The 16428-nt window shown below is 39.4% G+C and overlaps 1 protein-coding gene across 3 annotated transcripts in view; it reads left to right on the plus strand.

Annotated features, from left to right (window-relative positions):
- phka2 (phosphorylase kinase, alpha 2 (liver)) overlaps nucleotides 1-16428 on the plus strand; it is a 38882-nt gene that overhangs the window by 8614 nt on the left and 13840 nt on the right. For 2 of the 3 annotated variants that reach the window (XM_062034490.1, XM_062034473.1), the window contains 13 exons: nucleotides 768-914; nucleotides 1051-1104; nucleotides 1240-1362; nucleotides 1423-1518; nucleotides 7740-7847; nucleotides 7972-8050; nucleotides 8129-8263; nucleotides 9792-9901; nucleotides 10160-10304; nucleotides 11672-11750; nucleotides 13206-13351; nucleotides 15061-15246; nucleotides 15558-15664. In XM_062034490.1, coding sequence (XP_061890474.1) covers nucleotides 768-914; nucleotides 1051-1104; nucleotides 1240-1362; nucleotides 1423-1518; nucleotides 7740-7847; nucleotides 7972-8050; nucleotides 8129-8263; nucleotides 9792-9901; nucleotides 10160-10304; nucleotides 11672-11750; nucleotides 13206-13351; nucleotides 15061-15246; nucleotides 15558-15664 — 1515 coding nt within the window. Of the gene's footprint in view, nucleotides 1-767; nucleotides 915-1050; nucleotides 1105-1239; nucleotides 1363-1422; nucleotides 1521-7739; nucleotides 7848-7971; nucleotides 8051-8128; nucleotides 8264-9791; nucleotides 9902-10159; nucleotides 10305-11671; nucleotides 11751-13205; nucleotides 13352-15060; nucleotides 15247-15557; nucleotides 15665-16428 lie in introns of all 3 variants that reach the window. The other variant, XM_062034482.1, reaches the window with a different exon arrangement.

A 16428-nucleotide genomic window follows, 5' to 3' on the forward strand; every position in this document is an offset into this window, starting at 1 on the left:
ATTTCATATCTTCTGATTATTCCTGGTGATGTTCTTCAGGTACTTCTAGTTATAATATTTCATATCTTCTGACTGTTCCTGGTGATGTTCTTCAGGTACTTCTGGTTGTCATATTTCATATCTTCTGACTGTTCATGGTGATGTTCTTCATGTACTTCTAGTTATAATATTTCATATCTTCTGACTATTCCTGGTGATGTTCTTCATGTACTTCTAGTTATAATATTTCATATCTTCTGACTGTTCCTGGTGATGTTCTTCAGGTACTTCTAGTTGTAATATTTCATATCTTCTGACTGTTCATGGTGATGTTCTTCATGTACTTCTAGTTATAATATTTCATATCTTCTGACTGTTCCTGGTGATGTTCTTCAGGTACTTCTAGTTATAATATTTCATATCTTCTGACTGTTCCTGGTGATGTTCTTCATGTACTTCTAGTTATAATATTTCATATCTTCTGACTGTTCATGGTGATGTTCTTCATGTACTTCTAGTTATAATATTTAATATCTTCTGACTATTCCTGGTGATGTTCTTCATGTACTTCTAGTTATAATATTTCATATCTTCTGACTGTTCCTGGTGATGTTCTTCAGGTACTTCTAGTTATAATATTTCATATCTTCTGACTGTTCCTGGTGATGTTCTTCAGGTACTTCTAGTTATAATATTTCATATCTTCTGACTGTTCCTGGTGATGTTCTTCAGGTACTTCTAGTTATAATATTTCATATCTTCTGACTGTTCCTGGTGATGTTCTTCAGTCCATCCTCAGCTCCATGCTGCCCAGAGCTTCCACCTCCAAGGAGATCGACGCAGGACTTCTCTCCGTCATTTCTTTCCCTGCCTTTGCAGTGGAGGACCCCAACTTAGTGGCCCTCACCAAGTCTGAAATCATCAGCAAATTACAGGTACACTTATTATTATTATTATTATTCTACTGTAACATATTACATTTACAATGATTATTATTTACTCTTCTACTTCTAATTATAATTATTGCATCACCTCTTCGTTGTGTCATTGTTGCTGACCTGTGACCCTCAGGGTCGTTATGGCTGCTGTCGCTTCATCAGAGATGGATATCGCTGCCCCAAAGAGGTGAGAAGATGTCTTCATGGTTGGAGGAGGAGGAGACCACCTCACTGGTGATGTCATCACATTTAGAAGAGCGCCTCACTGGTGATGTCATGACATTTAGAAGACCCCCTCACTGGTGATGTCATGACATTTCAGGATCCATCACGTCTGCATTATGATCCTGCTGAGCTCAAACTCTTTGAGAACATTGAGTGTGAGTGGCCCGTCTTCTGGACTTACCTGCTTCTTGATGGCATCTTCACGGGAGACCAAGAGCAGGTGACACACACACACACCATTGGCTGCAGATGTTGTACTTGACTAATGTGTTGTGTTCAGGTGCAGGAATATCGAGAAGCGTTGGAGGCCATTTTGATCCGAGGAGAAAATGGCCTGAAATTAGTGCCTGAACTTTATGCAGTACCGAGGGAAAAGGTATTTGCTTCTCTTTACACTGAAATGTGTCTTATTGTTCATAGTTCATATGATTTATTGTTCATAGTTCATATGATTTATTGTTCATAGTTCATATGATTTATTGTTCATAGTTCATATGATTTATTGTTCATAGTTCATATGTTTTATTGTTCATAGTTCATATGATTTCATTCAATAAGGATAATGTATGTGTTCATGTCGTCTTCAGTTGGACAAAACAAATCCTAAATCCTTGTTCAAATCTGTTGTTTGCAGTAGTATTGCAGTAGTATTGAAGTAGTATTGCAGTAGTGTTGAAGTAGTATTGCAGTAGTATTGAAGTAGTATTGCAGCAGTATGAAGTAGTATTGAAGCAGTATTGCAGTAGTGTTGAAGTAGTATTGCAGTAGTATTGCAGTAGTATTGCAGTAGTATTGCAGTAGTGTTGAAGTAGTATTGCAGTAGTATTGCAGTAGTATTGCAGTAGTGTTGAAGTAGTATTGCAGTCGTATTGAAGTAGTATTGCAGTAGTATTGAAGTAGTATTGCAGTAGTATTGCAGTAGTATTGAAGTAGTATTGCAGTAGTATTGCAGTAGTATTGAAGTAGTATTGCAGTAGTATTGCAGTAGTATTGAAGTAGTATTGAAGTAGTATTGCAGTAGTATTGCAGTAGTATTGCAGTAGTATTGAAGTAGTATTGCAGTAGTATTGCAGTAGTATTGAAGTAGTATTGAAGTAGTATTGCAGTAGTATTGAAGTAGCATTGCAGTAGTATTGAAGCAGTATTGCAGTAGTACTGCAGTAGTATTGTAGTAGTATTGTAGTAGTATTGCAGTAGTGTTGCAGTAGTATTGAAGTAGTATTGAAGTAGTATTGCAGTAGTATCGAAGTAGTATTGCAGTAGTATTGAAGTAGTATTGCAGTAGTATTTAAGTAGTATTGCAGTAGTATTGAAGTAGTATTGCAGTAGTATTGCAGTAGTATTGCAGTAGTATTAAAGTAGTATTGCAGTAGTATTGCAGTAGTATTGCAGTAGTGCTGAAGTAGTATTGCAGTAGTATTGAAGTAGTATTGCAGTAGTATTGCAGTAGTATTGAAGAAGTATTGCAGTAGTATTGCAGTAGTATTGAAGTAGTATTGCAGTAGTATTGAAGTAGTATTGCAGTAGTATTGAAGCAGTATTGCAGTAGTATTGCAGTAGTATTGAAGTAGTATTGTAGTAGTATTGAAGCAGTATTGCAGTAGTATTGCAGTAGTATTGAAGTAGTATTGTAGTAGTATTGAAGTAGTATTGCAGTAGTATTGAAGTAGTATTGCAGTAGTATTGAAGTAGTATTGCAGTAGTATTGAAGTAGTATTGCCGTAGTATTGAAGTATTATTGCAGTAGTATTGCAGTAAATAGATTAAATCCTTGTTCCACTGCATGGAATGTATCATACATACAGTGCTACATAGATCTAATCCATCATTATTATGTTACTTATTAATTTCTCATGTATTCATCTCTCATGTTGTAATGATTACAATCAATTAGTCTTGCTGCTCTCTTCTGTATGATTTATAACTTCTTATCATGCAGTCCTACAGCTGAATGACACGAGTCCAGGTGTGATCCTATCACATGTTTATGATCTTTTATTATCTACTGATTTTGTTCACAATCATTATATATATATATATGTATATATATATACATATATATATATATATATATATATATATATATATATATATATATATATATATATATATATATATATATATATATACATATATATATATATATATATACATATATATATTGTGTGTCAGGTGGAGGAGGAGTACTCACATGCAGTATATTGTGTGTGAGGTAGAGGAGGAGTACTCACATGCAGTATATTGTGTGTGAGGTAGAGGAGGAGTACTCACATACAGTATATTTGGTGTGAGGTAGAGGAGGAGTACTCACATACAGTATATTTGGTGTGAGGTAGAGGAGGAGTACTCACATGCAGTATATTGTGTGTCAGGTGGAGGAGTACTCACATGCAGTATATTGTGTGTGAGGTAGAGGAGGAGTACTCACATACAGTATATTTGGTGTGAGGTAGAGGAGTACTCACATACAGTATATTGTGTGTCAGGTGGAGGAGTACTCACATGCAGTATATTGTGTGTGAGGTAGAGGAGGAGTACTCACATGCAGTATATTTGGTGTGAGGTAGAGGAGGAGTACTCACATACAGTATATTTGGTGTGAGGTAGAGGAGGAGTACTCACATACAGTATATTGTGTGTCAGGTGGAGGAGGAGTACTCACATACAGTATATTTGGTGTGAGGTGGAGGAGGAGTACTCACATGCAGTATATTGTGTGTCAGGTGGAGGAGGAGTACTCACATGCAGTATATTGTGTGTGAGGTAGAGGAGGAGTACTCACATACAGTATATTTGGTGTGAGGTAGAGGAGGAGTACTCACATACAGTATATTTGGTGTGAGGTAGAGGAGGAGTACTCACATACAGTATATTTGGTGTGAGGTAGAGGAGGAGTACTCACATACAGTATATTGTGTGTCAGGTGGAGGAGGAGTACTCACATACAGTATATTTGGTGTGAGGTGGAGGAGGAGTACTCACATACAGTATATTTGGTGTGAGCTAGAGGAGGAGTACTCACATACAGTATATTTGGTGTGAGGTAGAGGAGGAGTACTCACATACAGTATATTTGGTGTGAGGTAGAGGAGGAGTACTCACATACAGTATATTTGGTGTGAGGTAGAGGAGTACTCACATACAGTATATTGTGTGTCAGGTGGAGGAGGAGTACTCACATGCAGTATATTGTGTGTCAGGTGGAGGAGGAGTACTCACATGCAGTATATTGTGTGTCAGGTGGATGAGGAGTACTCACATCCAGTATATTGTGTGTCAGGTGGAGGAGGAGTACTCACATGCAGTATATTGTGTGTCAGGTGGAGGAGGAGTACTCACATACAGTATATTGTGTGTGAGGTGGAGGAGGAGTACTCACATGCAGTATATTGTGTGTCAGGTGGATGAGGAGTACTCACATCCAGTATATTGTGTGTCAGGTGGATGAGGAGTACTCACATCCAGTATATTGTGTGTCAGGTGGAGGAGGAGTACTCACATCCAGTATATTGTGTGTCAGGTGGAGGAGGAGTACTCACATACAGTATATTTGGTGTGAGGTAGAGGAGGAGTACTCACATACAGTATATTTGGTGTGAGGTAGAGGAGGAGTACTCACATACAGTATATTGTGTGTCAAGTGGAGGAGGAGTACTCACATACAGTATATTGTGTGTCAGGTGGAGGAGGAGTACTCACATACAGTATATTGTGTGTCAGGTAGAGGAGGAGTACTCACATGCAGTATATTGTGTGTCAGGTGGAGGAGGAGTACTCACATGCAGTATATTTGGTGTGAGGTAGAGGAGGAGTACTCACATACAGTATATTGTGTGTCAGGTAGAGGAGGAGTACTCACATGCAGTATATTGTGTGTCAGGTGGATGAGGAGTACTCACATACAGTATATTGTGTGTCAGGTGGAGGAGGAGTACTCACATGCAGTATATTGTGTGTCAGGTGGAGGAGGAGTACTCCCATGCAGTATATTGTGTGTCAGGTGGAGGAGGAGTACTCACATCCAGTATATTGTGTGTGAGGTGGAGGAGGAGTACTCACATGCAGTATATTGTGTGTCAGGTGGATGAGGAGTACTCACATCCAGTATATTGTGTGTCAGGTGGATGAGGAGTACTCACATACAGTATATTGTGTGTCAGGTGGAGGAGGAGTACTCACATCCAGTATATTGTGTGTCAGGTGGAGGAGGAGTACTCACATACAGTATATTTGGTGTGAGGTAGAGGAGGAGTACTCACATACAGTATATTTGGTGTGAGGTAGAGGAGGAGTACTCACATACAGTATATTGTGTGTCAAGTGGAGGAGGAGTACTCACATACAGTATATTGTGTGTCAGGTGGAGGAGGAGTACTCACATACAGTATATTGTGTGTCAGGTAGAGGAGGAGTACTCACATGCAGTATATTGTGTGTCAGGTGGAGGAGGAGTACTCACATGCAGTATATTTGGTGTGAGGTAGAGGAGGAGTACTCACATACAGTATATTGTGTGTCAGGTAGAGGAGGAGTACTCACATGCAGTATATTGTGTGTCAGGTGGATGAGGAGTACTCACATACAGTATATTGTGTGTCAGGTGGAGGAGGAGTACTCACATGCAGTATATTGTGTGTCAGGTGGAGGAGGAGTACTCCCATGCAGTATATTGTGTGTCAGGTGGAGGAGGAGTACTCACATCCAGTATATTGTGTGTGAGGTGGAGGAGGAGTACTCACATGCAGTATATTGTGTGTCAGGTGGATGAGGAGTACTCACATCCAGTATATTGTGTGTCAGGTGGATGAGGAGTACTCACATCCAGTATATTGTGTGTCAGGTGGAGGAGGAGTACTCACATCCAGTATATTGTGTGTCAGGTGGAGGAGGAGTACTCACATACAGTATATTTGGTGTGAGGTAGAGGAGGAGTACTCACATACAGTATATTTGGTGTGAGGTAGAGGAGGAGTACTCACATACAGTATATTGTGTGTCAAGTGGAGGAGGAGTACTCACATACAGTATATTGTGTGTCAGGTGGAGGAGGAGTACTCACATACAGTATATTGTGTGTCAGGTAGAGGAGGAGTACTCACATGCAGTATATTGTGTGTCAGGTGGAGGAGGAGTACTCACATGCAGTATATTTGGTGTGAGGTAGAGGAGGAGTACTCACATACAGTATATTGTGTGTCAGGTAGAGGAGGAGTACTCACATGCAGTATATTGTGTGTCAGGTGGATGAGGAGTACTCACATACAGTATATTGTGTGTCAGGTGGAGGAGGAGTACTCACATGCAGTATATTGTGTGTCAGGTGGAGGAGGAGTACTCCCATGCAGTATATTGTGTGTCAGGTGGAGGAGGAGTACTCACATCCAGTATATTGTGTGTGAGGTGGAGGAGGAGTACTCACATGCAGTATATTGTGTGTGAGGTAGAGGAGGAGTACTCACATACAGTATATTTGGTGTGAGGTAGAGGAGGAGTACTCACATACAGTATATTTGGTGTGAGGTAGAGGAGGAGTACTCACATACAGTATATTTGGTGTGAGGTAGAGGAGGAGTACTCACATACAGTATATTGTGTGTCAGGTGGAGGAGGAGTACTCACATACAGTATATTTGGTGTGAGGTGGAGGAGGAGTACTCACATACAGTATATTTGGTGTGAGCTAGAGGAGGAGTACTCACATACAGTATATTTGGTGTGAGGTAGAGGAGGAGTACTCACATACAGTATATTTGGTGTGAGGTAGAGGAGGAGTACTCACATACAGTATATTTGGTGTGAGGTAGAGGAGTACTCACATACAGTATATTGTGTGTCAGGTGGAGGAGGAGTACTCACATGCAGTATATTGTGTGTCAGGTGGAGGAGGAGTACTCACATGCAGTATATTGTGTGTCAGGTGGATGAGGAGTACTCACATCCAGTATATTGTGTGTCAGGTGGAGGAGGAGTACTCACATGCAGTATATTGTGTGTCAGGTGGAGGAGGAGTACTCACATACAGTATATTGTGTGTGAGGTGGAGGAGGAGTACTCACATGCAGTATATTGTGTGTCAGGTGGATGAGGAGTACTCACATCCAGTATATTGTGTGTCAGGTGGATGAGGAGTACTCACATCCAGTATATTGTGTGTCAGGTGGAGGAGGAGTACTCACATCCAGTATATTGTGTGTCAGGTGGAGGAGGAGTACTCACATACAGTATATTTGGTGTGAGGTAGAGGAGGAGTACTCACATACAGTATATTTGGTGTGAGGTAGAGGAGGAGTACTCACATACAGTATATTGTGTGTCAAGTGGAGGAGGAGTACTCACATACAGTATATTGTGTGTCAGGTGGAGGAGGAGTACTCACATACAGTATATTGTGTGTCAGGTGGAGGAGGAGTACTCACATACAGTATATTTGGTGTCAGGTAGAGGAGGAGTACTCACATCCAGTATATTGTGTGTCAGGTGGAGGAGGAGTACTCACATACAGTATATTGTGTGTCAGGTAGAGGAGGAGTACTCACATACAGTATATTTGGTGTGAGGTAGAGGAGGAGTACTCACATCCAGTATATTGTGTGTCAGGTGGAGGAGGAGTACTCTCAGCCCCACACAGTGGACAGAGTGGCAGCAGGTCAACTTCCTCACATGTGGGGACAATCTCTCTACATCCTCGCCTGCCTTCTTGCTGAGGTACCCTGCTTGCACACACACACACACACACACACACACACACACACACACACACACACACACACACACACACACACACACAGACAGGTAGACTACAGGTGTGTGTGTGTGTGTGTGTTGTCAGGGCTTCCTGGCACCAGGTGAGATGGATCCTCTAAACCGACGCTTCTCTACGTGTCTGAAGCCAGATGTTGTGGTCCAAGGTAGTCATTTCTGTGTTGCCATGGTGATGAAGCCTTATGTGTTGCCATGGCGATGACACAAACATGTGTTGCTGCCAGTGTGCGTGTTAGCAGAGTGTGAGAAGATCCAGAAGGTTCTGAGTGATCACGGCGTGAAGGTGCAGATGTTGTGTGATGTCCATCCTATCAGAGTCTTACCTGCACGCATCCTCAGTCACGTCTACGTCAGACTAGGTACGTTAATCACCATAAAGGTGCGTCTACCTGTTAATCACCATAAAGGTACATCTACCTGTTAATCACCATAAAGGTACGCCTACCTGTTAATCACCATAAAGGTACGTCTACCTGTTAATCACCATAAAGGTACATCTACCTGTTAATCACCATAAAGGTACGTCTATCTGTTAATCACCATAAAGGTGTGTCTACCTGTTAATCACCATAAAGGTACGTCTACCTGTTAATCACCATAAAGGTGCGTCTACCTGTTAATCACCATAAAGGTACGTCTACCTGTTAATCACCATAAAGGTGCGTCTACCTGTTAATCACCATAAAGGTACGTCTACCTGTTAATCACCATAAAGGTACGTCTACCTGTCAATCACCATAAAGGTACGTCTATCTGTTAATCAGCATAAAGGTACGTCTACCTGTTAATCCGCATAAAGGTACGTCTACCTGTTAATCAGCATAAAGGTAGGTCTTCATCCACCTGTTAATCAGCATAAAGGTAGGTCTTCATCTACCTGTTAATCAGCATAAAGGTAGGTCTTCATCTACCTGTTAATCACCATAAAGGTAGGTCTTCATCTACCTGTTAATCACCATAAAGGTACGTCTACATGTTAATCACCATAAAGGTACGTCTACCTGTTAATCACCATAAAGGTACGTCTACCTGTTAATCACCATAAAGGTACGTCTACCCGTTAATCACCATAAAGGTACGTCTACATGTTAATCACCATAAAGGTACGTCTACATGTTAATCACCATAAAGGTACATCTATCTGTTAATCAGCATAAAGGTAGGTCTTCATCTACCTTTTAGTCACCATAAAGGTAGGTCTTCATCTACCTGTTAATCACCATAAAGGTACGTCTACCTGTTAATCACCATAAAGGTACGTCTCCTGTTAATCACCATAAAGGTACATCTACCTCTTAATCACCATAAAGGTACGTCTACCTGTTAGTCACCATAAAGGTACGTCTTCATCTACCTGTTAATCGGCATAAAGGTAGGTCTTCATCTACCTGTTAATCGGCATAAAGGTAGGTCTTCATCTACCTGTTAATCAGCATAAAGGTAGGTCTTCATCTACCTGTTAATCAGCATAAAGGTAGGTCTTCATCTACCTGTTAATCAGCATAAAGGTAGGTCTTCATCCACCTGTTAATCAGCATAAAGGTATGTCTTCATCTACCTGTTAATCAGCATAAAGGTATGTCTTCATCTACCTGTTAATCAGCATAAAGGTAGGTCTGAGAGGAATAAATAACAATAAATGATCATAAAGGTACGTTGATAACTTGTTAACTTATTGATGATGATAATTTGTTACCGTTGATAACTTGTTGTTGTTAATTTGTTGTTGTTGATGATACCTTGTTGTTGATTACCTTTTGTTGTTGATGACTTATTGTGTTGATGTTGTTGTGATGATGTTGTTGTGTTGATGTTGTTGTTGTGTTGATGTTGTTGTTGTGTTGATGTTGTTGTTGTGTTGATGTTGTTGTTGTGTGGATGTTGCAGGCAGCTGCAAGAAGTTGAATCTAAGTGGCCGGCCCTACAGACATATTGGAGTTTTGGGAACATCAAAGTTTTATGAGATGAGAAAACGTTGTTACATGTTCACTCCTCAGGTGGGATCCTCTCCTTCAACTACAACTATTTCATTTATAAAATACAACATCATGTCATGTATAAATTCAATATATGTAAATAAATAAAATATATTTAAATAAAGTATGTAATGTATAAATAAAATATAATATATAAATTAAATGAAGTATATGATGTATAAATTCAAAAATCAAGTACATGATGTATATATTAAATATATGATATCAATCAAGTATGTGATGTTTAAAAAAGTAATCAATCTTTTGTGTCACATGAAGTTTGTGGACCAGCATCATTTCTACTTGGCCTTGGACAACATGATGATTGTGGACATGTTGACCACTGAAGTCTCTTACTTGTCTTCCTGCTGGAGGATGACTGGTCGACCCACGCTTACCTTCCCTATCACCCGCAGCATGCTGGGTAATAAATATCACTTCTTACCTTCCCTATCACCCGCAGCATGCTGGGTAAGAAATATCACTTCTTACCTTCCCTATCACCCGCAGCATGCTGGGTAATAAATATGAATTCTTACCTTCCCTATCACCCGCAGCATGCTGGGTAATAAATATCACTTCTTACCTTCCCTATCACCCGCAGCATTCTGGGTAATACATATCACTTCTTACCTTCCCTATCACCCGCAGCATGCTGGGTAATACATATCACTTCTTACCTTCCCTATCACCCACAGCATGCTGGGCAATAAATATGACTTCTTACCTTCCCTATCACCCGCAGCATGCTAGGTAAGAAATATCACTTCTTACCTTCCCTATCACCCGCAGCATGCTGGGTAATAAATATGAATTCTTACCTTCCCTATCACCCGCAGCATGCTGGGTAATAAATATGACTTCTTACCTTCCCTATCACCCGCAGCATGCTGGGTAAGAAATATCACTTCTTACCTTCCCTATCACCCACAGCATGCTGGGTAATAAATATCACTTCTTACCTTCCCTATCACCCGCAGCATGCTGGGTAATAAATATCACTTCTTACCTTCCCTATCACCCACAGCATGCTGGGTAATAAATATCACTTCTTACCTTCCCTATCACCTGCAGCATGCTGGGTAATACATATCACTTCTTACCTTCCTTATCACCCGCAGCATGCTGGGTAATAAATATCACTTCTTACCTTCCCTATCACCCGCAGCATGCTGGGTAATATATATCACTTCTTACCTTTCTTATCACCCGCAGCATGCTGGGTAATAAATATGACTTCTTACCTTCCCTATCACCCGCAGCATGCTGGGTAATAAATATGACTTCCTACCTTCCCTATCACCCGCAGCATGCTGGGTAATAAATATCACTTCTTACCTTCCCTATCACCCGCAGCATGCTGGGTAATAAATATCACTTCTTACCTTCCCTATCACCCACAGCATGCTGGGTAATAAATATCACTTCTTACCTTCCCTATCACCATTAGCATGCTGGGTAATATATATCACTTCTTACCTTCCTTATCACCCGCAGCATGCTGGGTAATAAATATCACTTCTTACCTTCCCTATCACCCGCAGCATGCTGGGTAATATATATCACTTCTTACCTTTCTTGTCACCCGCAGCATGCTGGGTAATAAATATGACTTCTTACCTTCCCTATCACCCGCAGCATGCTGGGTAATAAATATGACTTCCTACCTTCCCTATTACCCGCAGCATGCTGGGTAATAAATATGACTTCTTACCTTCCTTATCACCTGCAGCATGCTGGGTAATATATATGACTTCTTACCTTTATATATTTTAATCATCTTTTTTCCAGTGGAAGACGGTGATGCAATCGATCCTTGTATCCTAGCAACACTCAGCAAGCTGCAGGATGGATACTTTGCAGGAGCAAGGTGATGATTATTGATTATAACTTGTTGTTATTGATTATAACGTGTTATTATTGATTATAACTTGTTATTATTGATTATAACTTGTTATTGATTATAACGTGTTATTATTGATTATAACGTGTTATTATTGATTATAACCTGTTGTTATTGATTATAACCTGTTATTATTGATTACAATGTTATTATTGACTATAAGTTGTTGTTATTGATTATAACATGTTGTTATTGATTATAACTTGTTATTATTGATTACAATGTTATTATTGACTATAAGTTGTTGTTATTGATTATAACTTGGTATTATTGATTATAACGTGTTATTATTGATTATAACTTGGTATTATTGACTATAACTTGTTGTTATTGATTGGAACTTGTTATTATTGACTATAACTTGTTATTATTGACTACATCTTGTGTTATTGATTATATATATTTACTATATCTTGTTATTGATGAGAACTTGTTATTGTTTATAACTTGTTGTTTTTTTTATAATTTAATATTTATAAGTTGTTATTGATAATAATCGATTACTGAAGTTATTATGCTGGAGCAAGGTGTCACACATCCTTCTAATTGTTCCATCACACTCCCTCCTTCATCACGGCTAATTGCTTTCAGGCCTGAACGTAGGATCAATATGATTGATAAATGTAATGTTTCATTAAAAAACAGTTTACAAGCGTATTTAAAAAATCAACTAGTCCTCCAAACATGAAATAAGATCCATGTATTCACCTTTACAATGTCGTAGCCTTCTACTCACTGCTAGCCTCATCGCTATGGTTGTCACCCGGCCACTACAACACCTCCAAATACTGCAACACCTCCTGGGTAATTCCTGGGCTTCCATGTGCTGAAACCACCACCCTAAATTGTTCCATCTAAACTTGTCAACTTGACAGTCGCAGCTACGGCCATTAGCCATGCTGTTAGCATTCTGTGTTGTTAGCATCCATCCATCCATTTTCTACCGCTTGTCCCTCTCAAGGGCATGTTTTTACATTACATGTTGTTAGATAGGCCCCTCCCACCTCCAAAGACATGCACCTGGGGATAGGCCCCTCCCACCTCCAAAGACATGCACCTGGGGATAGGCCCCTCCCACCTCCAAAGACATGCACCTGGGGATAGGCCCCTCCCACCTCCAAAGACATGCACCTGGGGATAGGTTGATTGGCAACACTAAATGGTCCCTAGTGTGTGAATGTTGTCTATCTGTGTTGGCCCTGTGATGAGGTGGTGACTTGTCCAGGGTGTACACCACCTTCCGCCCGAATGCAGCTGAGATAGGCACCAGCACCCCCCGCGACCCCAAAAAAGGGACAAGCGGTAGAAAGTGCATGGATGGACAAAGGAATTGAACAGCTAATTGAGGTTGAAATGTGCAGAATATGTTGTAAGAAATGTGAGCAGTGAATGAATGTGAAATATTGAAGATGAATGTTTTAGGGTGGAGATGTCAGAGCTGTGTGACCTCCAAACCACCTCCTTTCACACACGCCTCAGCTTCCTGGATGAAGAAAGTGAGGACATCGTACTGGACCAAGAAGAAGAGAAAGATTATGGAGAACAATATTGTCTGTGCCAGCCTTCAGGTAGGAAGTATGAATGTTACATTTTGTATGGTGAAGGAGTTATGAATGTTACATTTTGTATGGTGAAGGAGTTATGAATGTTACATGTTGTATGGTAAATGAAGGAGTTATGAATGTTACATGTTGTATGGTGAATGAAGGAGTTATGAATGTTACATGTTGTATGGTGAATGAAGGAGTTATGAATGTTACATGTTGTATGGTGAATGAAGGAGTTATGAATGTTACATGTTGTATGGTGAATGAAGGAGTTATGAATGTTACATGTTGTATGGTGAAGGAGTTATGAATGTTACATGTTGTATGGTGAATGAAGGAGTTATGAATGTTACATGTTGTATGGTGAATGAAGGAGTTATGAATGTTACATTTTGTATGGTGAATGAAGGAGTTATGAATGTTACATTTTGTATGGTGAATGAAGGAGTTATGAATGTTACATGTTGTATGGTGAATGAAGGAGTTATGAATGTTACATGTTGTATGGTGAATGAAGGAGTTATGAATGTTACATGTTGTATGGTGAATGAAGGAGTTATGAATGTTACATGTTGTATGGTGAATGAAGGAGTTATGAATGTTACATGTTGTATGGTGAATGAAGGAGTTATGAATGTTACATTTTGTATGGTGAAGGAGTTATGAATGTTACATGTTGTATGGTGAATGAAGGAGTTATGAATGTTACATGTTGTATGGTGAATGAAGGAGTTATGAATGTTACATGTTGTATGGTGAATGAAGGAGTTATGAATGTTACATGTTGTATGGTGAATGAAGGAGTTATGAATGTTACATGTTGTATGGTGAATGAAGGAGTTATGAATGTTACATGTTGTATGGTGAATGAAGGAGTTATGAATGTTACATGTTGTATGGTGAATAAAGTAGTTGTGAATGTTACATTTTGTATGGTGAAGGAGTTATGAATGTTACATGTTGTATGGTGAAGGAGTTATGAATGTTACATGTTGTATGGTGAATGAAGGAGTTATGAATGTTACATGTTGTATGGTGAATGAAGGAGTTATGAATGTTACATGTTGTATGGTGAAGGAGTTATGAATGTTACATGTTGTATGGTGAATGAAGGAGTTATGAATGTTACATGTTGTATGGTGAATGAAGGTGTTATGAATGTTACATGTTGTATGGTGAAGGAGTTATGAATGTTACATGTTGTATGGTGAATGAAGGAGTTATGAATGTTACATTTTGTATGGTGAATGAAGGAGTTATTAATGTTACATGTTGTATGGTGAATGAAGGAGTTATGAATGTTACATGTTGTATGGTGAATGAAGGAGTTATGAATGTTACATTTTGTATGGTGAATGAAGGAGTTATGAATGTTACATGTTGTATGGTGAATGAAGGAGTTATGAATGTTACATGTTGTATGGTGAATGAAGGAGTTATGAATGTTACATTTTGTATGGTGAATGAAGGAGTTATGAATGTTACATGTTGTATGGTGAATGAAGGAGTTATGAATGTTACATGTTGTATGGTGAATGAAGGAGTTATGAATGTTACATGTTGTATGGTGAATGAAGGAGTTATGAATGTTACATGTTGTATGGTGAAGGAGTTATGAATGTTAGAGGTGAATAAAGTAGTTGTGAATGTTAGAGGTGAATAAAGTAGTTATGAATGTTAGAGGTGAATAAAGTAGTTGTGAATGGTGAATATGATGTGTGTGGTTGTAGACTCCTCCTCCTCCTCCTCCTCCAAGGACGTGTTTGATGAGTACCTGACTCAGCTGCTCCACAGCACTGCCAGCACATGTCATCTTCCTCCCATCCAGAGGGGGCAGCAGCACGTCTTCAGTGCTCAACACACAACCAGAGACATCCTGTCCTTCATGGCGCAGGTTCAGGGTCTGCACATGCCCAGTATGTCTTACACACACACACACACACACACACACACACACACACACACACACACACACACACACACACACACACACACACACACACACACACACACACACACACACACACACACACACACACATACACACACACACATACACACACACACACACACTGAATGATCACATTTACACAACATTCCAAAGTAAATGTGTCATTACATATATGTATCATTATGAATGATCAAATATTTGATATCATTTTGTATTATTATGTGTTGCAATATGATGTATTTTAGTCTCCAAAAAGATATTATTGCTATTTTTCAGAGTCGTCCATGTTTCTTCCTGTCACTCCGCTCATGAGCAAACATCGCAAGTCTCTCAACCTTCTACCTCTCCCTCTCAACCTCCATGCTGCTGCCAGGACACACAAAGTAGTACATTTCATCTTTACCTTGACATCTTACACTTCCTGTGGGAATGTTCTCTCTACATCTTCTCTTTCATGTGGGAATGTTGTTTCATGTGTCACTGTTCTGTTTCATGTGGGAATGTTCTGTGTCATGTGTCAATGTTCTGTGTCATGTGTCAATGTTCTATTTACATGTGTGAATGTTCTGTTTACATGTTCTGTTTCATGTGGGAATGTTCTGTTTCATGTGTGAATGTTCTGTTTCATGTGTGAATGTTCTGTGTCATGTGTCAATGTTCTGTTTCATGTGTGAATGTTCTGTTTCATGTGTGAATGTTCTGTGTCATGTGTCAATGTTCTATTTACATGTGTGAATGTTCTGTTTACATGTTCTGTTTCATGTGTCAATGTTCTGTTTCATGTTCTGTTTCATGTGTCAATGTTCTGTGTCATGTGTCAATGTTCTATTTCATGTGTGAATGTTCTGTTTCATGTGTGAATGTTCTGTTTCATTTGTCAATGTTCTGTTTCATGTGTCAATGTTCTGTTTCATGTTCTGTTTCATGTGTCAATGTTCTGTTTCATGTGTGAATGTTCTGTTTCATGTGTGAATGTTGTTTCATGTGTGAATGTTCTGTTTCATGTGTGAATGTTCTGTTTCATGTGTGAATGTTCTGTTTCATGTGTGAATGTTGTTTCATGTGTGTATGTTCTATTTCATGTGTCAATGTTCTGTTTACATGTTCTGTTTCATGTGTGAATGTTCTGTTTACATGTTCTGTTTCA

This window comes from Entelurus aequoreus, linkage group LG02, assembly GCF_033978785.1.
Source record: "Entelurus aequoreus isolate RoL-2023_Sb linkage group LG02, RoL_Eaeq_v1.1, whole genome shotgun sequence".
Classification (NCBI taxonomy): domain Eukaryota; kingdom Metazoa; phylum Chordata; class Actinopteri; order Syngnathiformes; family Syngnathidae; genus Entelurus; species Entelurus aequoreus.